The sequence below is a fragment of the Theobroma cacao genome, chromosome 1 (assembly GCF_053813885.1).
Source record: "Theobroma cacao isolate CCN51 chromosome 1, ASM5381388v1, whole genome shotgun sequence".
Taxonomy (NCBI): Eukaryota; Viridiplantae; Streptophyta; class Magnoliopsida; order Malvales; family Malvaceae; genus Theobroma; species Theobroma cacao.
The window spans coordinates 35,715,414-35,730,005 of record NC_142639.1 but is presented as its reverse complement, the minus strand read 5'-3'; the positions used below and the strand labels follow the sequence as shown (position 1 = coordinate 35,730,005).

At 37.3% G+C, this 14,592-nt stretch overlaps 2 protein-coding genes across 4 annotated transcripts; one reads left to right on the top strand and one right to left on the bottom strand.

Moving 5' to 3' along the window:
• The first annotated feature begins 306 nt into the window (after positions 1 to 306).
• LOC18613436 (transducin family protein / WD-40 repeat family protein) lies at positions 307 to 6,971 on the top strand. Of its 3 annotated transcripts, none has more exons than XM_007050662.3 (10): positions 307 to 468; positions 1,218 to 1,633; positions 1,744 to 1,863; positions 3,078 to 3,155; positions 3,757 to 3,933; positions 4,712 to 4,789; positions 5,209 to 5,384; positions 5,721 to 5,879; positions 6,108 to 6,168; positions 6,566 to 6,971. In XM_007050662.3, the coding sequence occupies exons 2-10, from the start codon at positions 1,241 to 1,243 to the stop codon at positions 6,755 to 6,757; spliced, it is 1,434 nt and encodes a 477-aa protein (XP_007050724.1). In that variant the 5' UTR covers positions 307 to 468; positions 1,218 to 1,240; the 3' UTR covers positions 6,758 to 6,971. The 3 variants fall into 3 exon arrangements, with proteins under 3 accessions (XP_007050724.1, XP_017969670.1, XP_088659000.1); XM_018114181.2 differs by having other exon boundaries at positions 309 to 468; positions 1,222 to 1,633; XM_088802874.1 differs by having other exon boundaries at positions 314 to 468; positions 1,099 to 1,633.
• Positions 6,972 to 10,005: 3,034 nt separating this feature from the next.
• On the bottom strand, positions 10,006 to 11,998 carry LOC18613435 (Leucine-rich repeat (LRR) family protein). Its single transcript, XM_007050661.3, has one exon. It carries the CDS (start codon positions 11,509 to 11,511, stop codon positions 10,306 to 10,308), a length of 1,206 nt encoding a protein of 401 aa, XP_007050723.2. The 5' UTR covers positions 11,512 to 11,998; the 3' UTR covers positions 10,006 to 10,305.
• Positions 11,999 to 14,592: the final 2,594 nt, after the last annotated feature.

Genomic DNA, 14,592 nt, shown 5'->3' with positions numbered 1-14,592 from the left:
AAATATTATGTGATATAAAATGATAAATAATAATTTAATTAATAATAATTGATGATTTGTTAATTATAAATTTTTATTTAATTTAAAATAAAAAATTAATTAAATAAAATAAAAATAAATATTTATTTAAATTTTTAAAAAATAATTTATGATTTTTGTAGGTATTAGCTATCTGCTGATTTTTCAGTATGACACTCGTTAGTTGTTAGTAAGAAGGAAAGTAGACGTACCGTTTGAGGAAACACAAGAAGAACACGTGTCAAGATTTAAGCGATTAGGTGTGCTTATTGCGCCCACTCAAATCATGGACAAACCCGAGTCATCACCCAGACAATAGTTTTTCCCAAAAATTGAAAACAGTAAAAAGAAAGAAAGAAAATCCATAGTATAACATTACCGGCAAGCTTCTAATCTGACTGAATCCCAGCAGCATCCAAAGACTCCAAAACCTCGCAACGTAACAAACAGGTGTGCGTCAGTTCATTGTTATACACTTTCCAACTATTAAGTTTTCTTTTGCTTTTAATACTTTTTGTAAATTATCTTTTACTATGCAGTTTTTCTTGTTAGTTGTTACTAATGTTCAAGTAAGTTGGGTTTTCTTTTTGTTTGACAATACAAGCTCCTGATGCTGCTCTTTTTTTTTTTTGTATGGTATGTATTTTGGACTGTGCATTTTTGTGTGTTCAAGTTTTACTTGTCCGTTGCTTTCGACATGTTTTTGCAATGATTCAATTGGACTTGGCGGTAACTGTAACAGATTCTGAGTAACTAAAGACGAAAGTTTGCCTTTTCCCGCGTGTTGGGAACTGGGGTTGGTTTAATTTCACGTTTTGTCGCTCATTTTAAGGTGGTGGACTATATAAAGATGGGGTTTTAGCCATGATTCTAACTAAAATCAAATGCTTTTCATTATTTTGGATTTTTTACTTTTTTTTTGGGTGTAAAAAGTGACTTAAATTGGTAAAATTGTGCTGAAATTCATTGTCTTGACTATCGAACATGTGTTTGTTTGTCTATTACAAATCCCCTTTTTGTTCTTTTTTTTCCCCCAAAACTCTTCATATACCCAATTTCTATCTGTTTTTCTTTTTTCAGGTTTGACATGTTAAGAACCCAAAAAAAAATCATTTTGCATGAAGGTTTAACAGATATGTATATGCGTTAGTCATACCAGAATATCGGCTGTGCTTTTATATTAAATATGTTTGTTTCAGCCAGTGGGGTTGACATTGATGAAATGGGGTACGCCATGAGTAGGCTGGAGATAGAATCTGAGTTGTTTGATGGTAGTAAGGTCACCAATGAAGCTGGTAGCAGTACTAGGTCCAACAAACCATTGCATAATGTAGACCACGAGATTGCCCAGCTTACAAACCTCAGATCAGGGCCTCATGAACGACTACGTCAACTCATGCCGGGAAAGCAGCAATTACCTGTTTCCCCAGTGAAGATGTTGGCAGGTCGAGAAGGTAATTATTCAGGAAGAGGAAGATTCTCTTCGGCAGATCGTTGTCATATGCTTAGCAGATATTTGCCAGTAAATGGTCCTTGGCTTGTGGACCAGATGACCAGCCGGGCCTATGTTTCTCAATTTTCGGCTGATGGTTCTCTATTTGTTGCTGGCTTTCAGGTATTTGTTCATCATCTTATATTTGAGTGAGATTGACTTGGCATGGAATTGATTGGATTATTGTTAATAATACTTTTGATTTAATTTGATTGTGAATTGTTTGGTTTCAGGGAAGCGATATTAGAATATACAATGTGGATAGAGGCTGGAAAGTTCAGAAGAACATTCTTGCCAAAAGTTTGCGTTGGACAGTTACTGACACATCCCTTTCTCCAGATCAGCGCTATCTTGTGAGTTCATACTAGATATAGTTAATTATATTTGCATGTAAGAGATAGCTTGATGATTTTGAATTGCGTCTCTTTTACTCATTCTTGTTAACAATTTGTGATGCTAAGGGAGTTTATTGCTGGAATGAACTCCCCCTATCTAGTTTTAACATTTAATCAGTGTCTTTCAACTTGAATTTTTTGAAAACTACTATATTTTGCTGGAATGAACTCCCCCTATCTAGTTTTAACATTTAGTCAGTGTCTTCCAACTTGAATTTTTTGAAAACTACTATATTTGACATATCTTTTGTAAGGGAAATTCTACTTCTACAAGACGGGATATGATGAAGTAAATTATGAAAAGCTTCACTGTGGCTAAGATAACTCATTTCAAGCGCTAAATGGATTAAAATCATCCCATTTAGAGTCCTCCTATGCTTACATTTTTGAGGATTTTAATAGCACTTTAGGTCTTACAAGGATTCATGGTAATAAAATATAGCAGATAGCTTTTGAGTTCCAAGATTATTAGTGCTAGCATCACACAGCACACCATGGTCTCACTCTAAATGCGACATGACAGATCAATACCAGATAGAACTTTATTCTCTGGTGTCCTGTTCCTTGTTTTGTGTTCTAAAATGTGAACTATAGTTGTACATGAACTGATGCAGAAGAATGAATCCAATGCCTGCACAGAGCTTTTAGTCAACAAATAGATTTGTCTGCACATCTGTTTATGGACCTTTGCATGCCTTCGTCACCTGGTCATCTGTCTGCTTTAATGTCCTAGTTTTTTTTATAATGTTTTAATGTATTGATAACTAGGTTGGTGGTGTATGTTAACCCAGACTATTCTTTTTCCTTTACTGACCTAAAGTGGACCTACAAGTATAAATAGTGGGGAAGATTAAAAGCTAGATGAAAGATGGAAAATTTTCGTAAATTGAAATAGCAATCATCATTATTCAAGCAAATTATTTTCTGATGATATATGAATACAGAATTAAGGACATTAGCTTGGATTAGTTTCTTTCAAGCTCCAATATAGAATGAATGCTTTGGTATATTTGGATTTTTATTTGTTTGATCACACTACTTTTACGTTTTTATTGTTGCTTTTGTTACTCTGTAATATAATTTGCATTAGCGGAGTCCAGGTTCGTTTTGAATGGCCTTAAATATCATGTTTGTTGCAGGTATCTTAATCAAATTTATATTCTTTGTTGCAGGTTTATGCCAGCATGTCACCTATAGTCCACATTGTTAATGTTGGGTCTGCTACCACAGAATCCCTCTCAAAAATCACGGTACAAATGCTTTTCTTTTAATCTTTAAATCTGGGATGGCCTTTAGTTTAATAGCTTCACATTAGAGACTGAAATACAGAACTCTTATGCTGGCAACTTAAAGCCCTTAAGTTGGGTCGGCAGTTTGGTTCTCTCAATATTAGATTGTCTTCTGGTAATAAATACTAAAAGCTTTTAAAATTTGTTATTGACAGTGTTAAAAATCTGACATTCCAATAAATGATGTCACTGGCATGGAGCTTTTTAGGAAATTGTAAATGTACCGATTAGAGATATTTGGTGCGTGGGCATGGCCCCTATCCATAGTTAAAAATTGGGCCATGGGGACCTTGATAAACACTTCAGATACTTCTTGGTTAGGCAAGTAATTATTTTGGATGATAACATCCAACCTGAGTGTCAAATATATTTATATTGTTAAAAGGTGAGAATAAGAAGAGAAATTAGAATGATCAGTTCTTTCAGGGTAGCACATTGACTTCATGGTTTGAGGTTGAACACTATGAAATATTTTGATCAAGGATGTCTTCATATATTTGTCCAAAGATTCTTTTTCCCAACAAATTTTTTGGTCACATTTTTGTAGTTCTATGCTTTTCAGGAGATCCATGAAGGATTGGACTTTTCTGCTGCTGATGATGGAGGGTATCCTTTTGGCATATTTTCCGTGAAATTTTCAACTGATGGACGAGAACTTGTTGCTGGAAGCAATGACAACTCAATATATGTTTATGATCTGGAAGCAAACAAGCTTTCCCTTCGAATTGTAGCACACACAGTGGGTTCACTATCTGTATATTCTTGATTTGATAAGCATGTTGTTTTATGAGGATTTCGCTTGAATATTGTTGATTTACCTATAACAGTGTTAGCATGATGGGTTTATGTCTGAAACTAGAGTGTAATATATATATATATATCAATTAGCCCATCAACCACTGTTAAGTGGTTATTTCTTACTTCTTTTAAGGATTTTTTTTAAATACACTTTTAAAGTTTATTAGCTGATTTTTCTGTTATGCTTATAATTGAAGTCCTTGTCATCAATTAACTTGAATGTGTTTAGATACTACTAGTGATAAAATGTGTGGAAGTTGATGGCTTCCTTGAGAACAATATTTATATAGACAATTGATATTTTCATCTCATTTAGTGATATGTAATTATTCTTCTCTTGTATTGATTGCCTCTACCCCACTTGGGCTGTACCTAAGTTATTCAGCTGCAATTTAGAGTCTTAATTTTTTTGCCTTAGATTTCTGTCCTTCATGAGTAGTATATTTCAAAAGTTCTTTTCTCATTTATATCAGCATTAAAGCTCATGAATGTTGCATGAATAGGAGAATTAAGGAACTAAATACCCTATAAACAGATGTATGGTTTGCAAGATCTAGTCACCCAGTATAATGTTTTATTTTGGGGTTGTTGTCATTTAATTTGCTTGACCTCCCTTCCCACTTTAATGTAGGAAGATTTCATGCAATGTGGTGACCATTTTCCCTGTTTGGATCTGTAATTTCAGTGGTCTTAAAGTTGATTTGTGTATCATCTTGCAGGCTGATGTTAATACTGTCACCTTTGCTGATGAAAGTGGCAATCTGATATATTCTGGAAGTGATGATAGTCTCTGCAAGGTAAATCCAAATTTTCTTATGCATAGAATGTTTAGTGATTTTTATCGTCATTTCTTTAGTACTTTTATTAAATTATTTTTATGTAAATTTCACTGGATGTATAATACCTTTCCAAGGCCATTATGTTATATGGAAGGGTTCTGTTAGTTCTTGACTGAAACATTGTTCCTGGCTGTTTAGTTAGTGATTTTGTGTGTTAATGCTGAATAGTTGGAAAAGGCTTTGGTGAGTTGCAAAGAGTTCGTTGCTTGCTTGATGTACTTTAGTAATCACACATTCATTAACACTAAAATTCAAATACAACACCCTCAGAAAGTATCTTTGAATATGCCTAAACACGTTACTGACAATTTGGGATGTACATATGCTTTATTTTCCCTTTTGATTAAGCAAGGGACAATAATTTTAATTTTGTTTAGGTGTGGGATAGACGATGCTTCATTGCAAAAGATACACCAGCAGGGGTCTTGATGGGACACCTGGAAGGTATTACATTTCTTGACAGTCGTGGAGATGGTCGTTATTTTATATCAAATGGTAAAGATCAAACCATCAAGCTTTGGGATATCAGGAAAATGTCGTCTAATACCTCTTGGTATGCTTATTTTCTGGCTTCCCATGGTACCCTTGCAAACTTTTCTTTATTCATGAGAATAGAAACTAGAGCATATTTTAGATTTCCTCTCATGAGTATGTCTCTTTCAGGCTATTTGGTGGAACTTAATTTATTGTCAATTTGAATTTGGACATTAGTTTGATCATGATAAGTTAGGATTGTGAATTTAACTTACTTTTGGTTAAAGCCATGTCCAGTTTGGATACGATGAATTGAGTATATTCAGCCAACAGTATTGATGCTTTATTTAAATCATTCTAGATTGAATAGAATTAAACAGCTTAAGTTTAAGACATTGTTATTATGTTATTGCAGCAATGTAGGGTTTAGGAGTTACGAATGGGATTACAGATGGATGGACTATCCACCACAGGCTAGAGATCTGAAACACCCATGTGATCAATCAGTGGCCACTTACAAAGGTCACTCAGTTTTGCGTACTCTTATTCGCTGTTACTTTTCCCCAGAATACAGGTGAGTGTTACTATATTTTCCTTCTCTTTAGATGATGGAACTTAGGTGATCATTTGAATGATAAAAAGCTGTGTGCTTGATGTTAGTCAAATTCTGTCAAATCAACTTTGGACAAGTGGTGGTTATATTCTCTTTTCGTTTAGCAAGATATTGTTGTTTATCTCACTGTTAGCTCTGGTTTAAAGTATTTCCTTACATGTCATCAATTTCTTGAATCTCTTATTGCAGCACGGGTCAAAAGTACATTTACACTGGATCTCATGATTCCTGTGTTTATATCTATGATGTGGTAAGTAACCAAATTCTGTATTGCTTTTCCCATAGGTTGCATTTTTGAGTCACTGTTGCATACACCATAGATATATTGTTAGAATGTGTAGATATAAGAATATGATGCCCTTTTTTAGATTCAAAATTCTTACTTGGTGGAATTTTGTGGTGGACAGCTGTAGTTTCAATGTGCATTCTCTTGTATCACAGCAAAAACTGTAATTGTGTATTTTTAAAAAATGTGTATTGCATCTGATAAGATGTCATGCAGTGAGTGATTATGTTGGATATGCTCTCCATTGAAGAGTGTCATAATGTGCTCAGCCGTTGCATGAATACCAAAAATTTGTGGCCTGTGCCATCTGGTATCCAACCAAATTCTTTTTTATTGAGGGTAACACCATAATTCCTCACAGGTAACCGGAGCCCAAGTTGCGGTACTCAAGCACCATACATCACCGGTAAGAGACTGTAGTTGGCACCCATACTACCCCATGCTAGTTAGCTCTTCTTGGGATGGGGATGTGGTAAAGTGGGGATTCTCTGGTAACGGAGAAGCACCCGCCCCAATGAGTAACATGAGAATCCGGAGGAGATATTACTATTGAAGGCCACTTAGAACATCTGTAAGCTATATATTTATATTACTATTATATGATATGATAATCTGTATGTCGTTTATGTAGCAGCCCCTGTTATTTTGCATTATGAAATAAGGTGCAATTGTTTAACAACATTAATGCACTTGCACATATAAAAATTTTTTGCTGTACATAAATAAACAATGTAACTCCATATGTTTGTTCATGTGCTTCATCCAAATCCTTTCTGTTTTTCTTGCTTGATTCTGCGTGAAGATCGTGCTACTTGGTTTCCTCTTATTCAACCTAGGTTCCTTATCCTTTTCCAACTCTTTGATGCAATATTCCTTTGGATCAAGTTAATGAATGCAGTGAGCTCGTTCTGCCATGTGGAACAAGCACCATTAAGAACATAGGTCGAATCAGTATAACTTGTGAAGATGATGATAGATATATGCTTTATAGAATTCTTTCAAAAGATGGAACTTTCGTAGTAATTTATACTTTTCAACTACGACAATGGAGCCAAGAAAAGGGAAAAAGAAAGCATGAGGTGGAACACGCTGTCTGCATATCGGTTGAATGCTAGCTGTTTGCATGTAAGGAGGCCTGCCTCTCAATTTCTTGAGGTCTGTCCAGAAGAACGGAATATATGCTTAGATTACAGTGGATCTCTCCGGGAACAAACAATCCGTGGTGGGGTTTGCATCCCATCCCATGCAAAGTACCTTTGCAAAGAAACAGCTAAAATCAGGTGCCCCACTAACGTCAATGGCTTCCAACCTCGAGGCCCATTGAAGTTCGGCTCGTTCTCACCTATTGGTCAGTGCCAAAATTTTATCTCAATCTTGTTTCCATCATTAATCATGATTTAAAACCATTTTCCTTTCATTCCATTACCACCAATGCAAGCACTGAGAAATTTCCAACTGAAATGCCCTCGTTCACACTGGTTTGGGAAATCGAATCCAAATTATATGGAAACCTGTCCTTCTACCACCACACAATATTTGGCATTTTGCTTTCAAAGCTTTAAAAGATAGAAGAATCTAGACGTACAAAAACAGAACCCAGGGAAAAGGTGATACCAAATATTTATTCTTTCTCTAGGACAACCTACAATTCAACAATATCGATGGGTGCTCTCTCAAGAAAATCCCAATGAGGGTGCTATCAGGTCCTGCGTATAGGAAACGCAACAAAACTCAACCCTGGACGGTGGATAGAACCAACCAAATCATCATTCGGCTTTCTCTTGGTATTGTAAATTTTTACCCTTTCTTTTCCCTCCTACATAACAAAGAGGCACATGCTTGTTAGCTTTTAGTTACTTGGAAAATACTGCTCATCATTCCTTCTTGGGCCACTGCTATTTTGTTTTGTATTCAAAGAACACTTTCATCATAGCATCATAGTTCATATTTACTTGGATATAATCTAAAGTCACACCTCCCTCCCCCTGGGAATATGACTTACAGTGGGTAGTGGCTAATTCTTTCATCATTTTAAAAGCTCTTTCTTTGTGCATGTACAAAAAGGCAAGTAAGTTTCCTCTTTTGGAAGCAACAGGAATATTAATTATTTGAGAGCAACAACCCAGCAATGCGTTCTATGTGGGCTTCGTGGCATATTCATCATCATTTTCAGCAGCATCTTTGTATTTCTTTAAGAGCTCTATGGCTGAAAATCATTAGGGGCCCCTTAATATGATGAGAAAACATGCTACAAGTTAAGGGCCCCTACTTAGGCAGGTTGACAATCTCTTAGAGCACTACAAAATATTATAATAACATAATCAAAAGAGTTGTTTTACTTGATAATTACAAAGCATATGAGGGCCCCTACTTCATCAGTTTGACAAAAGTTTTCTATGAGAAGCTAAGTCAAGGCCTACATACTTGTTTAAGCGCAACAGAATGTATAATCCTTCTATCTTTTTTCATTTTCTTTTGGGATAAAAAATCAAGCTCAATCTCACCAACTCCACAGTCCACACCCAATTTTTCCAACTCTTCCATTCTGTCATTGCCTTTTGAGTAAATGTGATGGTCCAGCATCTACCTAATGACAATCTTTACAGTGAATTTGCCTCTCTTTTTAATTCTTACATTATTCATAAACAACCGATCTGATTAAGCAATTGACAACACAAAGTGAGTCCACAGGGCAAAAGAAATGAAAAGGAAAATTGGTAGTAGCATTTGACTTGACAGTATGTCATGCAAAATGTGGGGTAACTTTTCTGAGCGATTGCCAATTGCCAACCCCCCAACCACCCAACAAAACAAATGGGTTAAAAATGAGTTTTACAGACTAATCTCTGCTCTACTCCATGTGCCCTCAAAACTGTCTATCAGTATAATGTTACCTTCAAGTCCCAATCACACCTAATCTTATTTTTCTCATTTGTCCAAGCCCGATTGCCCAAGGCACTTAGCAAAGAGAAAATGGTGGAAGAGATTGGATTAGATTTTTCTTTTGATTCCTTTTTTCCCATTACGAAGAGGAGATATGTATAACTAAACCTAGTAGGACCACTATCCCTCGCTGAGAAATGGTGATTATGAATGATTTTACATGGTTTTAACCCTTACGCGAAAGGGTAGTTGGGGGTTTCCAGCACGGGTTAACATTGAATGATTTAAGAGCATGGTTGGCGGTGTTGGAGGCATGCATAAAGGGCTTGTGAAAAAGGAGACGATGTTGGTTTTTGCCATTTCACAGGCCCGTGCAAATGGAAAGCTGCAAAAGCTAGGAAGTAAGAAGCAATTATTTCTACCCCACAAGTCCCTTCTCAAAAGAAAACAAAACAAGAAACAAATGCATATGATCAAAACCTTGACAACAACTCAACTAGCAATCAAAAGGGCCAATTCCTGGTGGTGGAAGACCCGAATGTGGAACATGGAAGAGTGGTTCCCAGTTTCAAAGAAAACCAATCTCTGGTAAATGATGACTTACTTGCATGGACCTCACCAATCATATTCACATCAATCCTAGAAAATTGTGGAACACGTTAGCGTTGTAATTGTCAGACATTAATGTCCTAAACCCAAAGTGATGGACACTACAACAATCTCATTGCATCTGGCACTTTTATTGAAACCCTTATTTCTTAGTAATGTACCTAATAAGAGGATGATTCAAATGATATTATCCATCATAAAGTAGAATTTTAGTATAAACGTTTTCCAACTTAAACATATTGTATACATAACATAATGTTGATTCTGGTCAAAGGTGCAATTCAGAAGGAATATGAAGTACATGAAAACTTTTTGGCAGCCAAGAAAAAGTGCTACTAATGGCATACACCCTATTTACATTACAACCATCCCTAACAGTTCTTATCCCAAAAATAAATATATTATGGTCATTAGGAACATCATAATCCACAAAATAGTAAAGAGTTACACATTACAATTTCTCTAGAGTATCAACAAACACTCTTATTTCCTCATTTACCCTCAAGATATCAACCACACAAATAAACAAATGAATGGACAAATTCCAGTTTTTGTATAAATATATATTTTTTTCCAAAGTGCCCCTCGCAAGGCCATAAAATTACTAATCTACCCTTTCCATGCGTTACACTGGGCAGTAGGCCTGGTCTTCTCTTTTCCAGCCTTCAATGGGCACGGCGTCTGTACGGGCGGAACCATGCAATTATACTGTAGACACAGCGAACTGCTTAGAGGAATCTCGGCCGTCGGATTAATCTCGATCCCGGTCAAATAATTATGCTGCAAATAAAGTATTTGTATGCTGGCGGATAATAACCTGTCCACGAAGCAGGCTGGGACCTGACCAGTGAACTGGTTGTTATTCAAGTACAGGTTCTGTACGGTCGATAACATTGGTGATATCTGACCCGACAGCCTGTTGTGGCTCAGATCAACGGTCGAGATTGTCACTTGATCAGCCGGTTGGACTGGACCCGTAAACAAGTTTCTTTCTAACTGAAGGTTTGTGATAGGAAATGAGAACAGCCGTCCAGGGACGGGACCGGTGAACTGGTTCAAACTCAAGTCTAGGTAGTTTAACTGGTCGAGCCGGGATAGAAGCCTGTCTACCGGTCCAGTTAGCTGGTTCCAGGAGAGAGAGAGGGACTGGAGAGAAGGAGGGAGGGAGTCTGGAGCGAGCGAGCCGGAGAGAGCATTGTGTTTAAGGTCGAACCGGGTTAAGGTTCGGGAGAGAAACGGAGGGACCGAACCGGAGAGGTGGTTATGGCAGAGAATGACATTGGTGAGCTCAGGCAAGGTTCCAATGGAGGGAGAGATTTTTCCGGTCAGCTGATTGTAGCTGAGATCAAGCGTTTTAAGCCTTCTCAATTGGCCGAGAGTCGCGGGAACATCCCCGGAGATGAAATTCCGGCTGATCGCGAGAAACCGAAGGTCTTTCAATTGCGAGACTGACTGCGGCAACGACCCATAGATCCGACCCGGAACAATTGATAACTCGGCGAGAGCAGATAGCTTGCCAATAGCCGGGTCTATCCTTCCCGTTAAACCAGGCGAACCAGCACGCGGGTCACCCAGATTAAGAGCTATTACTTTATCTGCCTCGCAGTAAACTCCGGCGAAGTTACAAGGATCGGAGGTAAAGTCCCAGGAAGCAAAAAAATTGGAGCCTGGCAAGTCAGTGAGAGACTTTCGAATGGATTGTAAAGCTAAAAAATCAAGTGGGTCTAAAATTGCAAAAGCCAAGAATCTACATTGAAGCAGAACAACTAAAAACAGAGTATAAGAAGCCACTCTCATTCTTCCTTGTTTTCCCATTGGAAAAAGAGAGACCGAGGTTTGCAGTGAAGCAAAGAAGAGTGGAGTCGAGAGTGGTTAATATAACAAGAAAAAAGGAAGGCTTTTGGGTTGGCGACGATAGCTTTTTCGTGAGAGAAGACTACCGGTTTCTCGTGGGACACAACCGTGAGAGCTTTTAATGGCGATACTATCAGCATCAAAGATTATAGAAAGAGAAATAAAATTAAAAAAACAAACAAAAGATTGGCTTGAAAAAGAAGCAAAAGACCAGAGAGACAGAAGACTTATTTTTTGTTCTTTGATTCTTGCTTCTGAATCTTCTTTCTTTATATCTTGCTTGCTACTCTGCTTTTTCTTCTTGATGAGTGGGGGGTTTACTTTTCCATGATTTTGGCTTCTAAGAGAAGATGCTGAGCATTGACGGCTTAATTCTTAACGCTCATGAATGAAACTGGCTACTGGAAAGAGCGTGAATAGGCGAATGTATGTTTTCCTTTTTTGCTATATTTTATTAGTCTGTTTTTGTTTTTTATTACTTTCTTACTAGTCCTGGTTTTGTTTCTTAATTAGTGATAGGTTCGGGGACAAACGGTTGTCCGAGCCTACGTGGAAGGCAAGGGCTAGGTTCGGGAGACAGGTCAGCAGGTAGGGGCGGTCGTTCGAGGCAGGGATCACGTGACTAATAGGGGTGATCCCTAGGGAGGTAGCAATTAGGGAAGACCACGAGGACAGAGTGGCAATATCCAGCTAAGAGATGCCACGTCACCAATAAGTGAAGTGGCATAAAAATTAAAAAAAAGAAAAAAAGCTTGTCTGCCAATTGCCTGTTGTCGTATCACATACAGATCCTGTCGTTTGCCCTTCTGCAGAATGTGGATTAGCAGCTAGCCCATTCTTTTTCTCTATTATCTGTGTATCTTCATCAGATTAGCGTAATTATACTGAAATAATGCTCTTTAATAGCGACAGTGTTAAAAACTGATTCGAGTTTTCCTTTTTGAGGTGAAATTTTGGTTTGTCATGCTGGTCTCAAATAGTATCATATAGCTATCAAAGCCACAGGCAGCAATGCAATGCTGCATTTTTTTAATCATAGAAGACAACAGAAATTATTATTATTTTTTTAATTACGAAAAAGTGATTCGAATTCTACGCTTTAAGAAAGAGACCATATATCAACTAATGAATCACATACTCGGATGGATGCAATAACAGAAATTAGTTAAAATTTTGATTAAAAATAAATTTTGCTCAAGACCTAAGCACATGGCAGATGACGCCGACGTTTCTTGGTCCCAAAGGAATAACAAACGAAACTGGGCGATGCAATGCATTCCAGATGGGGTAATTGGGAGACTTGGGAGTCAAACACGATGGTGAAAGTTTAACATGCAATTTCCTAGCAAAGGGCCTTCCCTGCAATACCCTTCTTGGGGTCTGGGTTCTTACTGGAATGACTTGGCATATAGAGCGGAAGGCAAAAGAACTTCTGTTCGGAACAATAAACATTATCATCTAGTAAATGACTTTGGTTTCTAGTCTGTAGCAGCAGATACAACTTAGTTTAGTAGATCAAAATATAACATAAACTGTATGACGGTATATCAGAATACATCCCAACAAGTATGAACCTCCAAGCTTGGTGAATATATTTTCCCCTAACACAATGATAATTGCCTTGGTTATGCACTTTCGGGATATCATTTAATGATATTTTGATAAAATATCATTATTGCAGTGTAACGTTACTTGATTTAATTCAGAACTGTAGTCTCGATGATTTTGCTGCTAAACTAGGAAAACCTTAATCATCCTTTTAAGTTAAATCCATTCAATATTTTGCTTCCATCGTTTCAAACTGATCAGTTGAAGTTTAGTGAAAACCTATGGAGATTGCCAATAAAGAAATTCGATCATGAGCATTAAACCCTCCAAGGAAAATCCAAATTCACGAAGGGAACGAAATGTAGTGACAGCAAAACAAGCAAATAAATAATGTCTAATCTCCAATGGTGAGCAAAGAAGATATGGGAAATAAAGAGCACAACCAAAGCATTTAAGCGAAAGGTAAAGTTTGTGAGATTTTGCAGGGAACAAGATTCAAAACCATGTCCCAAGGAAGCATCAAGCAAGGGAAAACACCTTGCTTTAAACTCTCATCGGCTTATAAGCTGCTGCAACCCCAATTCCCTCAATCCCAAGATGCTTTTAATTTTGAATGGGGATGCGTGCAGGGGATGCACCAAACCCAACAACCAAAAATACTGGCACATCAATCATCATGTGCATGTCTTGTTCATGGCATTCCATTTTCCATTATGTAGTCATAAACCTTATGTGACCAAAAAAGGGTCTTTGGATAGCTGAAGGCAGGCAAGCAAGGCAGAGCCACTCTTGCAGTTGCAGACTTCCTCATGCACATTCAAATAACTCTGTGGTACCGTCCCTGTCATCCAGCTACGCCCTTTTCATTATATCCCGCACCTCCCCTTTGTGCACACATTTTACCTCTCCATTTATTGCTATAGCCTTTGCCTCCCCTATTTTTACAAAAGAACATCCATCCCCCTACTTCTCTTTATATCATTGTTCGTATCTATAGAGGTCACTTATGGCAGTAATTGTAGGTTACTGAATTGAGTAACTAACACTCCAACCCAAATCAAATGTCACCTTTGATTAATGACCTTCCCTTTTCCTGAATACCAAATCTCAATTGAAAGAGGAAGCTCAAGGGGCGATGATGCCGCCAGCTTGATGGGGGAGGAGGCTGAGTAGCTAGCAGATCATATATGTTGATTGATTGATACCCAAATCCAATGTTTTAGATTAATACATAGATATTTTGTGGGTCATGAATCATTCAATTAATGACAAAAGCAATAATACAATTTTATTCTCCAAGCATCACCAAAACAATATATTCCTTCCAGCTCAAGTCAAAAATGTCCCAACAACATTTTCGGACATACTACATTGATTTTGCCTAGGATGTCAAGATACATGTCCCTCTCACCTTAACTGTTTTTTATTTTTTTTCCTATAAACATGAGTCGTGGGAAACCTTGCTTAACGTTAACTTATTGGCTTTTGATCGGT